Here is an 18492-nt window from a genome sequence, read left to right on the forward strand (position 1 = left end):
AACATGGACTCTTAAAAATACTTATTGGTGGGAAATAAAAAAAAAGTTTTAAGGCACCCAGTTCAGTTCTAAGAGCCCTCTTAAAAATAATCAACAGAACTGTAAGATCAAACATCATCTGCTTAACTTTTAGATAAGACTTGACCTTTGTGTAAAGTTTATGGTCATAACACCAATGTTCTGGTCACAGACTCCCCAGATAAGTCTCTGACCACTGAGGGGGGTCTGTATTTGAGTGTTAAAGTGTTAACACTATTACCGCCTTATGCGGAAGGTTTCTGTTTTGTTTTAACGTCCCCACGTTTTTTATCGCTTGCTAGGAGCACAAGATTTATATCCAGCCATTCAGAAAAGATACAGTTATATGGCTGAGCATGTTATTTTGGTTCCAATTGGAGGAGACCTTGAATAAAATATTACCTACTGTAAATTGGGAGGAAAAAAAAGTGAAGTTTAATACTTAATAGGCTAAGCTAGAAAAAGAGCCCGTATGTAGCATCAGTAAAGCTCTTGTGTAATATTTTAACTCCCCCAAAAATGTTTTTCCTTATGGATGCGATTTTGATATTTTTCTTAATATATTAGAGCAGTGGCCGTTTCTTATTGCTCTGACCTAATATTTGGCATTAAATAAAGTTTTTGGATGTTACAGATGTAATAAAGTCTGATCTTGGGCTCCAATAGCACTCATGGTTTGAAATTTTGGTCTGCTAAATATTTCACTGAGTGCCCTATAAAGGGTTAACCAGATATAATCAGTCATATCTATTTCGATATGTATTATTTAATCGATTTTTGATTCATTTCAATCTTCTAATGAACATATCTCAAAGTGACTAAATGATTTACTGCTGGACTCTGCAACTTTAAGCTTCTTCTGTAGATCCAAATATTCTCTGTTAGAGAAACCGGACTCTGGAAATTTCTGTAAACCGAAAGTCTGTGGCCAGATTAAACAAAGTATTTCTTTATTTTATTAGTTGTTTTACGGCCCTGCTTTAGTCCTTCGGCTGTATTTCATTTTATATGTTTTCACTTGGCTCTTCTGCTGTTACCTTATTTTCTGCATTGTAGATGCACTGATTATTAAACTGATCTGGAGGAAGCTGCTGAAAATTGGCCCACAGAATGTTCACTGTTAGAGCTATGGGACTGCTGCTTTAAAGTTGGCCTGTCATTGTGTATTTATATCTTATAAACTGAATAATTTAAATGGTTCAGTTTTGTATGCCATTTAAGACATAGAAGTCAGCTGTATAATTTATGGGATTATCAAGTTTTGAGTAAATGTAATCTGCATAACGGTGAAAGTTTTGCTCCATATTGTCTGATAATTGAGAACAGATGCAGTGAAAGAAATGGGCCCTGGCACTAAACCCAGTGGTACTCCGAACATAATCTTGATGTGTGAAGATTTGTACAATAGTTAAATTAACAGAAATAATCTAAACCAACCTGATGCTGTTTTCCTGCAACATCACCGACCTTCATAACCGAAAGCTGAGATCATATGGTATAAATATGAACTAAGGTTCAGTAACTGAAGTCATGAGATCAGTACTGGAGCGATGGCTGCATGTTCCAGCAGTTAATGTGTCGCCCTCTACTTTCCATCTTAAAGTATGCAAATAAACAACTGAAAATAAGTGTTGCTTTACGACAGGAACGAGCTGTAAAACCATAAGCTCTTTGAAGTGAATTACTTAAATGAGATTGACTGGTGGTGATATACTGACCAACATAATGTCCCTTTTCTATTGGGTTGTAATGAAGCCATTTTCTCTAAGGAATCAAGATGAAAGTGCAGTAGCAGTTTTATTGTCTTAAAACATCTTAAAAGCATCTTCCCCAAAGATTTTTAGAAACTGGCTTTTTTAGTTTTGCCAGTGAGCTGGAAGTGGACGTCTGATCAGTTTCAACTACTGAACATCCTTCAAGTTCATCCTCTAATTTAGCCATCTGTAAACGTTAAGCCTGGCGGGCCCGGTACCGGGAAAATGGCCAAAAACATAGTCACATGGTGTTTCATCCACGCACACCTTTCAATTGGGGTGTTAAATTTTTTTAAATTATTTTTTCATAAGTTCTTTTTGTTTTAAATCTGTATAAAATAAAATGAGATTTAAAATCCCCCCTGACATGTGACTCTGCGGGAGTAATGCAAGAGCAGGTATTCATTTTTAGCCACACCCCCTAATGGCAGCCATCATTGGGAGACTAGAGGCTCAGACCTTTCCAAAGAGGGGTTGAAGGTAATTGTGTGACCATTTCAGGTGATGTTACCGGCATGCGTTACATAAGCTTATTCTTATTTTCTATTCAGTTTTGGTGATAATAGTAAAGTTCAATGAAACAACGGCTAAATTTCAGGAGCAAAGGCTTTGCTTTATGAAGAAGGCCTCCAATAATGTAAATCGGCATATTTGTCTGTCCAGATTCCCTTTTTATGTGTCAAAAAATGCACTTTCGGCACTGTGCCAATATTAAATTCACCCCAAGCACACTGCCCATTAAAACCTTTGTGGAACAAAAAAGCTTCAACTTATTCAGTCCAAATTTGCTGGAGTTTTAGTCAAGAATGTGGATCTATAAAGTCTGACGGTTCATCCAGTTTCAAATGGGGTTACATGGTGTTTTGTAATGTTTATCTTGGAAAAAACTTTAGCAAGGCTAAATATTTTTCATTATTTCTTTGTTTAATCACCTATAAATCAGACTTGGTGACATTTAAAATAGTGGTTCCACCTGGAAAATATCCTTCAATGCCTTTCTGTCTTACAAATTGTCAGGTCTAAGCACCTAAAACATTATACATACATACAGGGAAAGAAAGAAGGCACAGAGACAATTAATTTAGTTACTCACGAGGAGAGTAGGAAGAGACTGCAGAGTTTACAATCTCCACCCCACTCTGCAGTCTTCAGCTTTCTCCTCTCTGTTTATTGAAGAAAAGGGGATGTCCCTAATTACACAAGCTGAGTTTTAACTAAAGGGAAGGGAAACAAAAGGATCTTACTTTAAACCTCAGCACATAGGTTAAAACAAAGCATGTGGTTGTTTTACAATTGAATTGTTCCGAGAACACATGTTTAGAAGAAACATGTGATAGAGGCTGTTCAGGTCTCTCTTATAACCCGTCTGTTGCATGACCTTTATCTGGAACGATCTTAAGCAAGAGTTAATAAAAGATGAATCACACATTACACATCATAATAGTTCATTAGAACACAACTCATGAAACACAAACGGAGTATAAATACAATATTTCTAACACAAATACAAACAATTGTTTTTACTATTTATAGTTTGGGAGCTGAACTTGCTTTAATTCACATGTAATTTCAGGCTAATTTGCTCCTAAGACCCTCTGGGTTCACAGGGTTAAAGCATATGTCTGATATTAAAACCAAATATGAGATACTTATCGCTATAAACTAGATTTTAAGCTGCAGGAGAAGCTGTAAACAAAACGTAGAAACCAAAAAAAGTATTTTTTTTCTCACAGTTGATTTGGAAATTCATTGCTTAAACATTTAAAAGCCGGTTTCATCCTTTAAAGAGAGAAACGATCAGATTACTGAACGCTTTAATGGATTTGTTTTGCTCTATGGCCTTAAGGTTATTAGTTTGTAATAAACACATTTAATTTATAATTAATGGAACTCTAGAAACTAAAGGTTTACCTCAGAACCTCAATAGGTTCCTAAGGATGATCCTAAAATGATGATCCTAAAAATCTACAATTATTATAGATGAGATTATTCAGTGTGGAGCAATATTTAATGTTAGTACCTCCATCTACTGTCACATCCTTCAGATGGTTTCACCGAATGGTCTAGAACTGTCCAGTAGATCAGAACTCCTTTGCAGACTGAGGCCATAAAGAACAGGGCTCCACCAGGTGTGTCCATGCAGGTGAGGGAGGATACTGTCTGTGTGGTTGAGTGTTCTTTTGATTTTGGCTACATGAGGTGCGTTAGCTGCTGTCAGCCAGCCCGGTTCTCCATACACGCATCTTCTCTGCAGTTGGGTAACATTGACGATGAGTAGTTCTGCAGAAGTCAGTGGACATAAAAGCCTGGACTTGTTTACACTGCAGCCAGAGGTATGCTAACACAGATCCGCTGAACAGTAAGGTAAGTGTCCCCTCCATGTTTCTGATACATCAACAGTTGTTGCCTTTTCTCAGGTCCTTCTCGGACCTCGCTGATGAGGGCTTCTGGCATCACACTGAACCCGTGGCATCACAGTGCAGAAATGTCTTCCTGAACATGTTTATGGGTGGAGATGCAGCACTTTGTCGATCTTTGCAGTATGTATGTGTCTGTAGTACTTTGACTCTGAATGTATGCAAAAATAAGCCTGTGTGTATCGCTGAATGGTTCACTTTCCAAATGAGGTGTATGAACCAGCTGAAGCCCAGAGCTGCATTCAGAATCAGCTTTATTGATGAAACGTGTGCAGACTTTGATCTCAGGGTAAATATATTTCAAATATATTTTAAGAATTTATGGGAAATCAGTTCTATTCCTACTACCTCTGTGTGTGAGTCTAAATACATACTTTTTTTTTACTGTAGAGGGGAAAGAAGGTGGAATTGTTGTGAATCTGGGTGCTGTGGGAATAGTAAGACGGCCTCTGGTCATAAAACCACAGGAACATGTTTTAATCTTGGCTTTTACACTAAACGGCACTAAATGTTTTCAGGGTTCACTTTTCTTTGTATTCTGCTCATTTTTGTGGCTTTTTATTTATTTAGAGAAGCAGCAGGCAGGTTCTGTTCTGAGAAGACCTTGAGTGATCCCAGAACGTACCATGTAAACAAATAGAAAGAAAAAATAAACTAACATCCATCGTTTTTCATCTGGGTCCTCTATACAAGATTATCTACAACATACGAAGCAGCACTGAATTATGCATTTCTAATGAAAGCCCATAAGATATTAGCCCCATTTACACTAACCTCTGAAACCCTATATGTGCCAAACTCAGATCACGGCGAGCTACGACCATTTACACACCAAGCTAGCACGATTCGTTGCCTCTTTACAGGTAAACAAGCAAACCAACATGGCGGCGCCTTACTTGACAGTCTGCTTTTGGGACGTAGATACGAAAAATTATAGTTTAATCAGGGCTTACAGACGCTAACCTGACTCCGCCAGATGGATTTGATTCGCATATCCATCTGGAAACCTTCCGTTGAAGTAATTTTGGGAAGGGGCGAAAATACTGGTTAGCTGATTGGCCTATGTTGGTGATAGACGGGCCAAATAAACCAATCAGATCAACGAAGCATATGACGTACTAACAGAGCGACGACAAAGAGGAGCCAATTGATAGATCAAACTCTTGGTGAAACCAGTCGGGAGAAGAGCAAAAACATATTTTCCTCTGAGAAAAGCCTCCAGTGCAGTGTTTTGCTCTTCTTTCAGTGAAGAAATACTCTGTAATTCCGATAAAACTTGCTCGATAGCCACGCTAACGCTAGTTTCATCGGCTGAAGCCGCCATGTTCTTTAGACTGAACTGTCGCGCTTCTCGTTGTGTCACACCTCAACCCGCCTCAAAGCCAACGCTGATTGGACGTTCGTTTGATGAATGGCTCCAAATTTTCTTTAACGGAGAGTCTCCAGACTGATCTGCGAGTGAAACCTTGAAAGCTCGCGAGATCAGGATGGTCTCACGAGGCTATACAGACGCACGAAACAACAGGAATTCAGGTTAATCACACTGCTCAGCAAAATCATTACTGGAAATGGTGTGGCACAGTAGGCAAGCTTGTATTTTTATGAATGAAATTATGATATTTCATGATTACGGAGGCTGACTGTAAGGAGATGATGCGGTCTACTCATGCGCTCTTTATCTGAGAACCGAGCCAGAACTGAACCGCATAGATTCCTACTGATGAACTAGTACCATGTTAGCGTGGTTCGGTTCAGCAGTGCGTGACATTTACACTCAGCATCTCTGTTACCGTCCTCGGACTGATCTGGACACAGTTTTAAAAGGGTCGTGTAAATGGGGCTACCGATTCGGACAAAGGCAAACTTCAGTAAAACTCATCATTTGCAGCCAACCACTCAAATACGTCCCCCAGAAAAACCAGGAAAACAAAATATGTCCTACCTTTGCAATGTCTTCCTCAAAATATATTTTCTCAACATAAGTCAGTTTCTGGAATATATCCAACAGAGTATTATTTAGTTAAAGGCTATTTCTCTCTATTGACCATATTTGGAATCTGTATCTGTGTGTAAACCGCGAAAGCCTCTGCTATTCGCTGGTGATTTGCCGGGGCTTCTGTCCATCTCACATTAGGGCATATCATTGGATTCTGTAGAAAGTCGGTTTTCCAAAGAGGTTTAAAGCTCCCTGTTATTCAGATATGCCCTGCAGCCTCATGCATTTTCTTTTCCCAGCTTAGTTTTATATGTATATTGTAATTACAGTGTGTAAATAAAGAATGCTAAAAAAAAAAAACTCTTTTGGGAGGAAAAGTATAACAGCTTTCCAAATTTAAAATTTCAAGAATAAATTTCTAATTTCACACTTGCTACATTTGAACCCAAGATGTTCTAGTTACAGTTCATTGTTTATTTTCATCGTTAAAGGAAAAGTGAGAAGTTTGTATGTAAACATCTGTTTTTGTCTTTCTTTGGGGCAAAACTTATTTTTTGTCCATTTGAATCTAATTTACCCATAATTTACTTTCAAATATTCACATCATCCTGTGTGACCTCTAGGTTGGTTGATAATATTAGCAGTTTATTCAGTATGCAAGTTGAAAAAACCTGATGAAGTATTAATATGCCTCTTTTTGGAAAATAACCCTACGAGCTTAAGAGGTTAAGGCAGCATCAAGACGACCTCACCTGAAAATGAGAAGAAAATGATGGCTAACAAATAAATATAACCTTATATATAAGATTTGTTGGTATTAAACTACTACAGAGCACAAAGTGTCCCAACATAAAAACTCATCCAGGCTTAGAGTGACGAAGTTTTTACTGCATTCAGGAGGAAACAAAAGGTTTCTATTGGGTCAAATATGGAGTCAATTCTAAAAGGTTTTACCTCACATTGGCGTCAATAATAAAAAAGCATATTAATTTCTACAAACAGAAACCTGTTTATTTTGGTAAACATACTAAAAACTTGGTGAAAACATTCAAAAACTTCCAAAAAGTTAAGACAATCCCCTAGACTTTTTCCAAGTTTGAAGACTTTTTGCTGCCCATCCAGGAAGCTTTTTCAATTCAAAATGTCAGAAATAGCGTTGAGTTCCAGGTTTTATCCAGAAGCCCAACAAAGCCTGGTTTTAGTTCAGAAAACATGCAAATTGAAACGGACGCACAGGTCCACCCCTTTGGGATGGGGGTCGTTTGTTAGCCCGCAAAGCCTCATACCTGTCTGTGTCTCTGAACGGGGGCTTGTTAAAGGGAATTGTTGGCCAGGCTGAAAAGGCGGGCCCCTGTTCCCCTGTATAATTCCTGGTTAATTGAACCCAGTATGACTCTGTTGACCTTTGCTCTATTTACTGAAAAGTAACGGAGTCAGGATAACTTCAATACAAACCTGGCGCCGTTTTCTACTGGATGCCATCAAATCTGCTGGGATTCTAACATGATTTTTTTTTTAATATACTCTAATAATCAAAGAGGGAAATTACTTCTCTGCATTTAACCCATCCCCTTGGGATTTTTAATTTTATTTTATTTTATACATGGTGGTGTCAAAGATGCAGCCTTTAGCTGTTACTTCATTAAAGGGCTGAAAAATCTCACTCTTTCATCTCTGGATGCCCCACTTTATAAAACCAGAGCTTCAGTTCCCCCTATGACAGAGCAGCGCTCATTGAATGAAGGATGACAGGATTTATCAGTTATTTTTCTCAGGAGTGAACTGATCCACATTCATATTCTGTTTGCTTTCAACAATGGATCTACAGGTTTAGTTCTGGAATAAGAGCATCCATCATAGCTCAGATGCTAAAAGAAACCTTTTTAGGCCCCGTCCACACGAAGTCAAAACGATCACGAAACGTTAATATTTTCCAGAACGTTTGTTGTAAAGACGGAGACGTAAAATAAATGTGATCGTCCACACGAATGCATGAAAACGCTGCAAAATGTATGCCAGGCCTGTAAGTGGCGCTGTGTCAGAACCTCTAACAGCAGAAATTGTGCCCAATCATTTAGAAAAGTAAACAGTCTAATTTATGTAGAAGTGTTTGGTAGGAAGCTTTTGGGTCGTCTGCAGACAGAACCAGGATAACTAATGAATTCAGTTTTTCTCAGAGTTAACGAGGTTTGATTGAAGACTTGTTGCTTTCTTCTGTGTTGGTGATTAAAACACCACCTAGTTTCTTAGCTGCGCATCTGTTTACTACACATTTAAATGCCAACTTTAGGAATTCCCTCATAATTATTAGAGCGCTGATTTCAGTTATAAGATGGTATTTATTTTTTAGGGCAGTATGTTTCTCCTGAACAGGAACTGTGACGTAGAACAGACCGGATGATGTCCAACACGTTGGCTCCATCTGCTGGACGCCGATCCTCTGATAACTGCAGATTAAAACATGGAGTCTCTGCTTCCTGTGAGCTTCAGTTTCTTTCCCATTTAGTCACGTCTGGCTCCTTTGCTTCACTTTGATCTCTGTGTCAAACCCTTTCACTGGTTCTGGGAGGGCTCTGTGTTCTACTGACTGGGTGGGACTGGTGTTTTTCCCACAGAGCTCCACTGCTGTGATCTGGAAACCTAAATTTTCTGTGTTTAAAGTTCAGAGTTTGTGGATGACTGTAACCTCACACCTGTGGTTATAACTGCAGTAAAACATCTCGATCATGATCCTACAGAACCGTAGTGATTTCTATAAACAGAACCTTTGGATCCGGTCGGTATCGGCATTCAGTGTCTCTCTAAGCGTCTCAGACAAATGTTTTGTTTCATGTTGATGCCTTAACATTTCATGTGGAGGTTTGGGATGAAGTTCCCGCTGATCCTCTGAGGAGGTTGATGATTTATCCGTCTGCACTGTGATCCATTTCTCTAAACAGAACTTGTTTCCCTGATTGGCCCAAAATGTTCTTCCAGTCTCAGTGTGATGCCAGAACGTCCCTGATGGCCCCTCAGATCCAAAGGGCCGTCGGCTCTCATAGTCCCGCCCTCGGGTCGGACCCTAGTTCCAGCTGCTGTACCGGGACCGTCCTGCCCACCCGAAGACTCAAAAACAGCTGCTGACACGGAACAATGTGTCGGCGCCGTTTAAGAACCCAGAGTCCAGTCAGGAGCTCATCCATGTTGATATCGGCTCCCTCTGTCCCTCATGTTATCAGTTTTCCCCTTCAGAGACTCATTTTAATCTAAGAGAAAAACCTGTAAGAAGCTGCTGACCAATCAGTACCAGGCTCTCACTGTGTGTTCTTCTCACCCCAGGAGCCTCAACCAATCAGAGGAGGCTGAGGGTCGGATCTGAGCAGCAGCGGTAAGACCACCAGCATCCCAGCGCCACGACACACAGAGGAGGTTTCACAGCCGAGTTATTGTCCTGTTCTTTGGTCTCTGAAGGTTATAAATCAAACCTGAAGCCTGAGGACGTGTCGGAGCTGCAGCAGAACCGATCAGTGATGCCGAGGTTTCCTCCACGTTGGAGTCCTGACTTCATCCATGGAGATTTAAAGGTACGATCCAACCTGAATACAGAAAGCTAAAAGATGAACATGTCCTCGCTTTTGTTGATTTTTATTTTGTTTTCTTTTTTGGCAGGGAATCAGATGAAGATGCAGTGCCAGCATGTGTCCAGCAGGGGGCGGACAGACAAGGCTCCAGCTGACAGTTTCTCTTTCTGTTAGAAAATAAATGAAAAGAAAACAGTTTGTTTTCGTCTTTGTTGATCTTCAAACATTCAAAGCTCTTTCAGTTTATAGTAAATGTTTATTTATCATCCAAACTTCAGAGGTTCAGGTAATTTATACCTAATATTTAGAAGGCGGATTTCTAACCTTATTAATGGGAAGCAGGACAGGAGGACATCTTGATCTGAGCAGTTTACTCTACTTCACTGCCTCCACTTCAGACTCTGCTAAGGCGAAAGGTGTTCCGCTTCCACTGCAGCAACACCTTCTTATCCCGTGTGTTGGCCGTCAACCCTGGAGGAGGATCCGGGGGCGGTAAGTTGATCCAGACTGAAGCTCCTGCGCTAAGGCCAGAACCAAACCACAGCCTGAACTCAACAGCTGCACTCAGACATAATCAGGAAATAATCTAGACCACGAAAGATTTATATCCAAAACATCACAAATTTTCCCAGATAACTCCCATTTTTTTTTATTAACCAGGAAAAAAAATCCCTTTTGAAATGAATCCTAAATTGAATGACCTGAGGTTCAGTTTAGTGAAATATCCTCTTCTGTTGGAGTGAATCTGCTTAACCAGAGGTGGTTAGTTGGTAGGATTCTCCTTGCATTTACATCCTTCACCTTTTTGCCTTTGTTCATCATAAGTCTGAGATTTTTAAGACCAAGTGTCCTTTACCAAAAAGTAAAATCAGTTTTCAGTTTCCTCAACTTTCTGTTACCATAGTAACATTCTCCCCAGAGCTAACCTGGTTGGTAGCAGGTTTTCTTCGATAAACTCAGTGTCCTCCGCTTTCCTTACAGCCGATCACGTATTATTTCCTGGTTTAGTACGATTTTTTTTTTGTCTTAGTTTCATGCATACCAAAAAAAAAAAATGTACTTGGTCTGTTAGAGACATTAGGTTTTAAAAACAAACATTTCATATCCGTTTAACGTTTGATCTTTTTCACAGAGGATTACATTTTTTTTCCTACAACTTAGTTGACAGGATAGGAGATTTATTTATTCATGGTTTGTTTAATATGAGCAACATGCAGATCATTTATTTTTATCAGTACAGGAACTACTGAAATGGCTTATCAGATTAAACATAAATAGATTAATTCAATGGGAAACATGAATTAAGGTTAAGATTAATTCATTGATGACCTATTGAGCCTATTGGCACAATCAGAAGTCATTCTATGGGCCTGATAACCGCTAATAACGGCCATTTGATGCGATAACATCCAAAGCGGCTGAAAATAGAATTTACTGTATTTGTGTGATGGAAAACAGAATCAACAGAGGAGGAACCCCATGAGATGATGAAAAGGTCCTACCTGTTAGAACGATGTTTTTAGACTTAATCTTCACCTGCTGCCCGATGATTTCGCCTAAATAATATCAATTGATCCATTATCATTCAAGAAATAAACCTATAATGCCATCGTGGTCATAACGGGCTATGGCAAGCCATTTTGATATGTATTTTTACTGAATATGTATTTCTGATATCTGAAAAAAAAGGTCCTTGTCAAAATGACTATTTCAAACAAAAATACATTCTCCACATCTAGAATAAACATTCTGGATGTCTAGAAATTAATTTCAGATCTCCATATTCCTGTATTTACTAGTCAGCATTTGTATAACTTTGACTAAAAAGATGTATTTCAGATATAGATACAGATTCAGTCAAGCTGTTGAATGTCAAAAAAGCCACTTAAAATGTGTTAATATTTGTAGATATATAAACCTTAATTCTTACTAGTATAATTTATATTTTAGTCTCTGAAATTCAGGATGCTTTTAATGCTAAAACGACCTGCCATAAACCACTTCATATAAACTTAGACATTAACACGAGCAGTAATCTTCTCCTACAGCATTTTAATTTCCTTTGCAGCTTTAGCGCGGTTTTTCTGTCTTTTATAAACACTCTCGCTGTCAGCTACCTCCTGGAAAAAAAACAAAGAAAATTAATTTAAACTAAATTGCCCCTATAGAAGGTTATGCCCACATCAGAACATGGTGGTGGAAGCATCATGCTGTTTTTCTAGATTGAGTTGCAACTTTTTTAAGTAGCCGCAAGAAAGCTAAAGAGCAAATTAATTTTTCAAAAACATCTAAGAGAGAAAACTGCTTCATATGCAGGAAACTTGGACCAGAACCGGCAAGGCGATGATCCTGGAGGCAAAACTAAGGTTTTAAAGAGCTTTGGACAAAACCTCAGCTTTATTCTCTATCTTGTTAAATTATCTTTTCAGGATGAATTTATTCCAATTAATTACTAATAAAATATAACAATAAATATGGATGTGAAATGATTAAAGGATCATCCACCTTTAGAGCTTTAGTTTGCAGCCGAGACCAGAACATCTTCATCCCCTTCGCTCAACCTCAGTTTCTGTCAGAGGTGGAAAGAGTACTAAAAAAAAAATTGTAATTGAGTAAAAGTATCTTTACTTTGCCTAAATTCTACTCAGAGTAAAAGTAAAATTACCCATCTCAAAATTTACTCAAGTAAAAGTACAAAATCACTTAATTTAAAATGTAATTTGAGTAAAAGTTACTTAGTTACTTTGAGTTATTTAATGCACAAAAAAAGGATGAGTCATGAATCGAATTGAGCACAAGGTGTTTTAATCGATTTCAAGGCGTATTTCAGTGACATCCACACCTGCAAAAGATCAGCTGGGCTAAAGAACATACTACCCCATAGCACAAGGACAGTCACAACCTGAACCATAAAGTGCAAACAATTTTCCATCCTACTGTCCAACAGACACCATGATAACTAACTTACCGCCACATTTTTACGTAAATTGGATGTTGATGTTTTAAAAGCAGAAAGCTCCGTTTTGCTGGGCAGGCACATGTTGCACTGCATCATCACATTGTTCCCTTTTGTGAATTTGAAAACAAATAATCTTTCCAAATATGTTTCCTCTTCAGGCCTTTCCTCATCCATACTCCCTAAGTTGTGATTAGCAACTGAGACAATACAAAGGGTAATTGCAAGGCAGGGCCACATTAAAAGAATAGTACACCCAAAACATGATTAGCCTTCATTTTCTACTCACCCCCATGCTGAACAACACTCTGGAGTACTTTTTTGATATCTCAAATGCATCTGGAGATCTGGGAGGCTTCTTGCTGTCTGCTGACATTCAAATAATGGAGGTCCATGGCGCCCGAGGCAGAAAGGTCCATAAAAGTCCACAAAAAACGTGTCAATATTCCTCCATACTGCTCGTCCAATGTATTCCAAGTGTCCTGAGTGGGAAGCGTCCATAATTTACTCGAAACGAAGTCATTTAGAATGTTCTTAGAGCATAAACAGTAGTGTATAGGATTTCCTAAAAGCGCGTTCACGACGCTACGGAAACCGCGGCAGACCAAACCAGATGAAAGTGCCCATTCAGCTCGGCAAAGAACTCATGCTCTTCCTCAACACTGAAGTCCTCAGACATTTTTCTTTCGTTGTTTCTTTCTTTGCACAGGTAAACAGCACATTTCTTCTTCTACGCTTGCATTATCGGCAGAGCAGACGCTGAATGCGCACTTTCGTCTGGTTTGGTCTGCTGCGGTTTCCGTAGCGTCGTGAACGCGCTTTTAGGAAATCCTATACACTACTGTTTATGCTCTAAAAACATTCTAAATGACTTCGTTTCGAGTAAATTATGGACGCTACCCACTCAGGACACTTGGAATGCATTGGACGAGCAGTATGGAGGAATATTGACACGTTTTTTGTGGACTTTTATGGACCTTTCTGTCTCGGGCGCCATAGACCTCCATTATTTGAATGTCAGCAGACAGCAAGAAGCCTCCCAGATCTCCGGATGCATTTGAGATATCAAAAAAGTACTCCAGAGTGTTGTTCAGCATGGGGGTGAGTAGAAAATGAAGGCTAATCATGTTTTGGGTGTACTATTCCTTTAATGTTTTCACCATTTTATTTTATTTTTTATTTTTACTCAGTAACATGAGGGGGTTTTAAATGTAGCAAAGTAAAACTACTTAGGTTAAAATTTACTCCAGTAAAAGTAAAAATTACATATTTCAAAAACTACTCAGAAAATTACAAATTACTCATAAAAAGTTATCAATTACAGTAACTTGAGTACCTTATATGTAATTCATTACTTTCCAAACCTCAGTTTCTGTTCTCACACTGAAAAACGACCCAGAAATAAGTAAAAAGTTCTAAAATTAAGTGTATTTAACCTTAATTTGAGTAGGTAAATGAGATCATTTGCCAATGGAATTACGGTAGTATTTTTACTCTTAAAATTAGATATTTAGATAAAAGGCACTTGAAATAAGTCAATGCAATTGTGTTTTCTTATTTTATGTGTAAATAGTCTTGTTCCATTGGCAAAATGTCTCTTTTACCTCCTCATTTCAAGAACAAATTCACTTATTTTAAGGAAAAATGACTTATCTAGATTTCGATTTTTTCCAGTGCAGCTGGAGTCGTTTCCGGATCCAGTAACTTTTTGTAACTTTTCTGTTACATCTCTTGCTGTGCTTTGTCTCACCACTCCTGTAAACCGATCCAGAAGAGAAGGGAAGGGTTCGCCTACTCCCCACCTGACCAGCTCTGCATCATTAATGATCATGTATCATTGATGGTGTTCTCTGAATGAAGCGCAGCCTCCTCCAAACTGTTCATCACGCTCCCGTCCTCAGGGCTCTATCTTCAGCTGAGAGCTTCCATCCAGGTGAAACGTCCCAGATGGTCGTACCCGGTGGAGCTGCTCCCCCCATGACTGTCATCGGCTTGGACGTTAACCGGCTGTGGCCGGTTGGATCCGCCCGGAGGAGATCCCAGCTGGTGTCTGGCTCTGTGAGGCCGGTGCGCAGGAGCAGAGCCCCTCTGAGGCTGCCCTCTCTGGAGGCTGCAGCCAAAGGACCGGGCAGGGGGACCGGCACGGACCGCCTCAGGTAAAAACACTGGAAAAAATCGAAATCTAGATAAGTCATTTTATCTTAAAATAAGTGCATTTGTTCTTTGATTGAGGAGGTTAAAGCATCACTTTGCCAATGGAACAAGACTATTTACATTTAAAATAAGAAAACACAATTGCATTGTCTTATTTCAAGCTCATTATCGAATTATTTTATTTTAAGAGTGAAGATGCTCATTCCATTGACAAGCCATCTCATTTTCCTTCTCAAATTAAGGGTAAATACACTTAATTTAAGAAAGTTTTTCTTATTTCTAGATTGTTTTTTCAGTGAACTAGCTGCTGCCATCTGGAACAAGTGAAAACCTGCAGTTTATGGAATGAAATCCATAACTATCTCTAATACATTTAAATCATGGGATCTAACAGCTTATTGGAGTTAACCTTATTTATTCAGAAATGGCAAGAAAGGCTCTTATTGAATCAAAGACCTTCTGCTAAAATGTAAATCTAAAAAAGTAATTTTTTTCTTGAAATAAATACATTTTCCTTGAATTGAGTAGGTAAGTGAGACACTTTGCCGATGTAATAAGACAATTTACATTTAAAATAAGAAAAAAAAAGACAAACTCACACTGGAAAAAAATCTAAATCTAGATAAGTTGTTTTTTCTTAAAATAAGTGTATTTGTTGTTGGATTTAGTAGGTAAAAGAGATTTTGCCAATGGAACAAGACAATTTACACTTACAATAAGAAAACATAATTGCATTTTCTTATTTCAGGTGCATTTTATCTCATTTTCTTATTTTTAGAGCAAAAATACTCATTCCATTGGCAAACTATCTCATTTACCTACTCAAATTAAGCGTAAATACACTTAATTTAAGACATTTCTAGTTATCTTTAGATCCTTTTTCCAGTGCAGTCTGTTATTTCAAGTGCATAATATTTAATTATCTTGTTTTAAATTTAAAAATGCTCATTCTATTTGCAGGTCATGTTATTTTCCTACTTAAATTAAGGATAAATACATTTATTTTAAGACATTTTTACTCATTTTCAGAATGTTTTTGCAGTGTTTGTTGCTCTATAAACTGGGGTTTCTTATCCCTGGTCCTCAGGGCACACTGTCCTACATGTTTCGGGTGTTTCCCTGTCTCAACACATCTAAAGTGAATGAAAAGGGGATTAACAGGCATTTGCAACATTTGATCTTTGCTGAGGAGGCAATGCAATCATCTGAATCAGGCGTGCTTTGGTAGAGATACCCCTAAAACATGAAGGAGAGTGGGCTCTGAGGACCAGGGTTATAAAATCCTGCTTTAAAGGGGTTGAAATGTTGATCAAAAATATTTTTTGTTTTATTTGGCAAAACGTTCCTTTAAATTTTTTTGTATATCTGACTGTTATTTATCATTCCCTCACTAAATAAAAAAGTAATGATTTATTATTATCTAGAGTCCATTCTTCCTGCGCTTTTATCCAGATGGACTTGAAGAGAACACGACGCCATATTGATTGTTTATCAATCATTTGCAATTAGAGTTTCTAAACATTAAATAATTTTTAATAAATGTTTGGCACATATTTGTTTCTATAGCTCCAATTCACATCATGTCATCTCAGGTCACTTTCCAGTTCAACCAGATCATACATTCAAATTGATTCAAAGTTTTCTATCTAAGGAAAACCAGCTGATTGCATCGACTCATTGACTCTTCAGCAATCCCTCACACTAAGCATGCTTGTAGCGACAGTGGAGAGGAAAAACTCCCTTTGAACAGGAAGAAACCTCCAGCAGAACCAGGCTCAGTGTGAGCGGCCATCTGCTGAGGCCCACTGGGGTTCAAGGAGACAGAAGCAGACATAGAAAAAGAAGCATAGATACAAAAGGCAGCTGTAAAAAGCAGCCAGGCAGACGAGCTCAGAATTTGCCATTTATTTATAAACATAAAACTTCCTGTGCCACCATGTGAATCTGTTTATTAATGGGTTACTGAATATCATAAATCCTGAAAAGTAACATTAATTGCTCTACATGTAAAAGCTATTTACCCTTTTACCATATTAATCATGACTGATGAAAAAATAGTATTATTATTATTATATTTTTTTTTTTACTTCAATATTTGAATTCTATTTGTAACAACTTTTAGTTGAAGGCCTAAATATCCTGTTTTCTCTATGAAATTGACAAAAAAAGTGACTTTTACCTAAAGTTATATATTTCTTTCTTGTATTTAAGTAAAATTATTTTAAAATGTAATTTATATTTGACTGCAAATTTTATCTAAGTTACTGTACTTTTACTTTTGCAAATTTGTAATCATTCGGACGGGGCCAATCAGATTTCCCAAATACTGTTATTGTAACAAATCCCTCAGGATGGATCCTCCTGCAGGCTTATTTTCAGAATGTTTTTGACCCACTTTTAGAATACTTTATTTTTTTAAATCACCGACACGGTTACATTATTACCTTACAGGTTATATTCAGCTCCCAGCAGCCTGTTTGTATCTCAAGCATCGCCTGCACATCATCTCTTTTCTCTTTGCTGCATCGCTTTTCATTTGAAGTAAAAGCAGCCGTGAGATCGCAGCCTGGCTGGAATTACCGTCTGATTGTTTCCTCCCTGCTGTGTCCCAGTTTGACAGCTTTATCTGAACCAGTAACGCCACCAGCGGCTGGTCAGGTACCGCTGACCCGTAATTATTGCTGTTGAAACCTGATCTGCAGCTTTAAGTGGGAGAAATCTGAGCGACACTCGAACGCACCGCATAGGTCGGTCTCCTGCAGATGATCAGGTTCTAGTTTGGATCAGTTGGTTCATCGCCTCAAACTTTAATAAGATGATTTGAATGAGAAAGCAGGAATTATGAAACTGTTTGTCCGGTTTGTCTCTTCACTGTCAGCCAGCCGTCCCTCTTCGATCCGGGTCAGGACGTCCTGTCAGAGGGCCTCCCAGGGAGCCATCGCCCCAACATTTTACAGATACGACCTCTACCCCCTCTGTCCACAAGCAAGCCCTCCCCCCTGCCACTCTGCAGGAACTGCAGCCAAAACCAGACGCAGAACGGACCGATTAATTTCTCCGGAGCTATCCAGCCCTCTGCCCGGCCAAGACCGGCCGTACGACACTCAGACAACCCGGTGCTGAGCTCTGAGGTGCTGCATGGCGACCCCCGGCACCGTGGCTCCCCGCCCTCCCAGGAAGAAGCTCCGTCTGTGGTGGAGAAGCCAGGCTTTCTGAGCTGCAGCCCGCAGCCTGCCGACACCGCTGGACATCCAGGGCGAGCTCAGCTTCACGTCTATCTACCCAGCGAGGCTGATGGAGAGGAGGGGGATGAGGAATCTGTAGATGAAGGATTCATGGATGAACAGGACATCAGGATAACATCTCTGAAGCTTCAGGAAGTCCCACAGACCATAACTAACCAGCCTTGGCAAAACATGCGCATCCTAGACCTTCAGGTTTAATGGAGTGTCCCGGCACAGAACCTCATTCAGTTTGTGGACATTGACCTCTGACCCCACCAGGATATCTTCCATCTTGGCAATGTTTGAACTCTTATCCTTACAAACTGCCAAAAACTGAAGCTGTAGCAACAAAGCAGCAGCTTAAATGTCCTCTGACTGTAAAAAGTCTTCTAATAAAAAACTTTATTCAATAAATTCAACTGAAACTGATTCTTATGATTTCAGCAGAATCACTAAAAGCATATTTCTGTCTG

At 38.9% G+C, this 18492-nt stretch overlaps 2 protein-coding genes across 4 annotated transcripts in view; both read left to right on the plus strand.

The window, feature by feature from the left end:
* Positions 1-9882, plus strand: part of sfpq (splicing factor proline/glutamine-rich) — a 28548-nt gene extending 18666 nt beyond the window's left edge. The window contains exons 10-12 of one of the 2 annotated variants that reach the window (XR_005281725.1): positions 9444-9492; positions 9576-9688; positions 9774-9882. The gene's annotated coding sequence lies outside the window, so the exon portion shown is untranslated. The remainder of the gene's footprint in view (positions 1-9443; positions 9493-9575; positions 9689-9773) is intronic. The other variant, XR_005281726.1, reaches the window with a different exon arrangement.
* A 4470-nt stretch (positions 9883-14352) lies between these two features.
* Positions 14353-18471, plus strand: LOC119790487. 2 transcript variants are annotated; one of them, XM_038296029.1, is made up of 2 exons: positions 14353-14797; positions 17668-18471. In XM_038296029.1, the coding sequence occupies exons 1-2, from the start codon at positions 14496-14498 to the stop codon at positions 18236-18238; spliced, it is 873 nt and encodes a 290-aa protein (XP_038151957.1). In that variant the 5' UTR covers positions 14353-14495; the 3' UTR covers positions 18239-18471. The 2 variants fall into 2 exon arrangements, with proteins under 2 accessions (XP_038151957.1, XP_038151958.1); XM_038296030.1 differs by having other exon boundaries at positions 17674-18471.
* Positions 18472-18492: the final 21 nt, after the last annotated feature.

Source organism: Cyprinodon tularosa, unplaced genomic scaffold (assembly GCF_016077235.1).
Source record: "Cyprinodon tularosa strain WSP-4 unplaced genomic scaffold, ASM1607723v1 ctg366, whole genome shotgun sequence".
In the NCBI taxonomy this organism is placed as follows: Eukaryota; Metazoa; Chordata; class Actinopteri; order Cyprinodontiformes; family Cyprinodontidae; genus Cyprinodon; species Cyprinodon tularosa.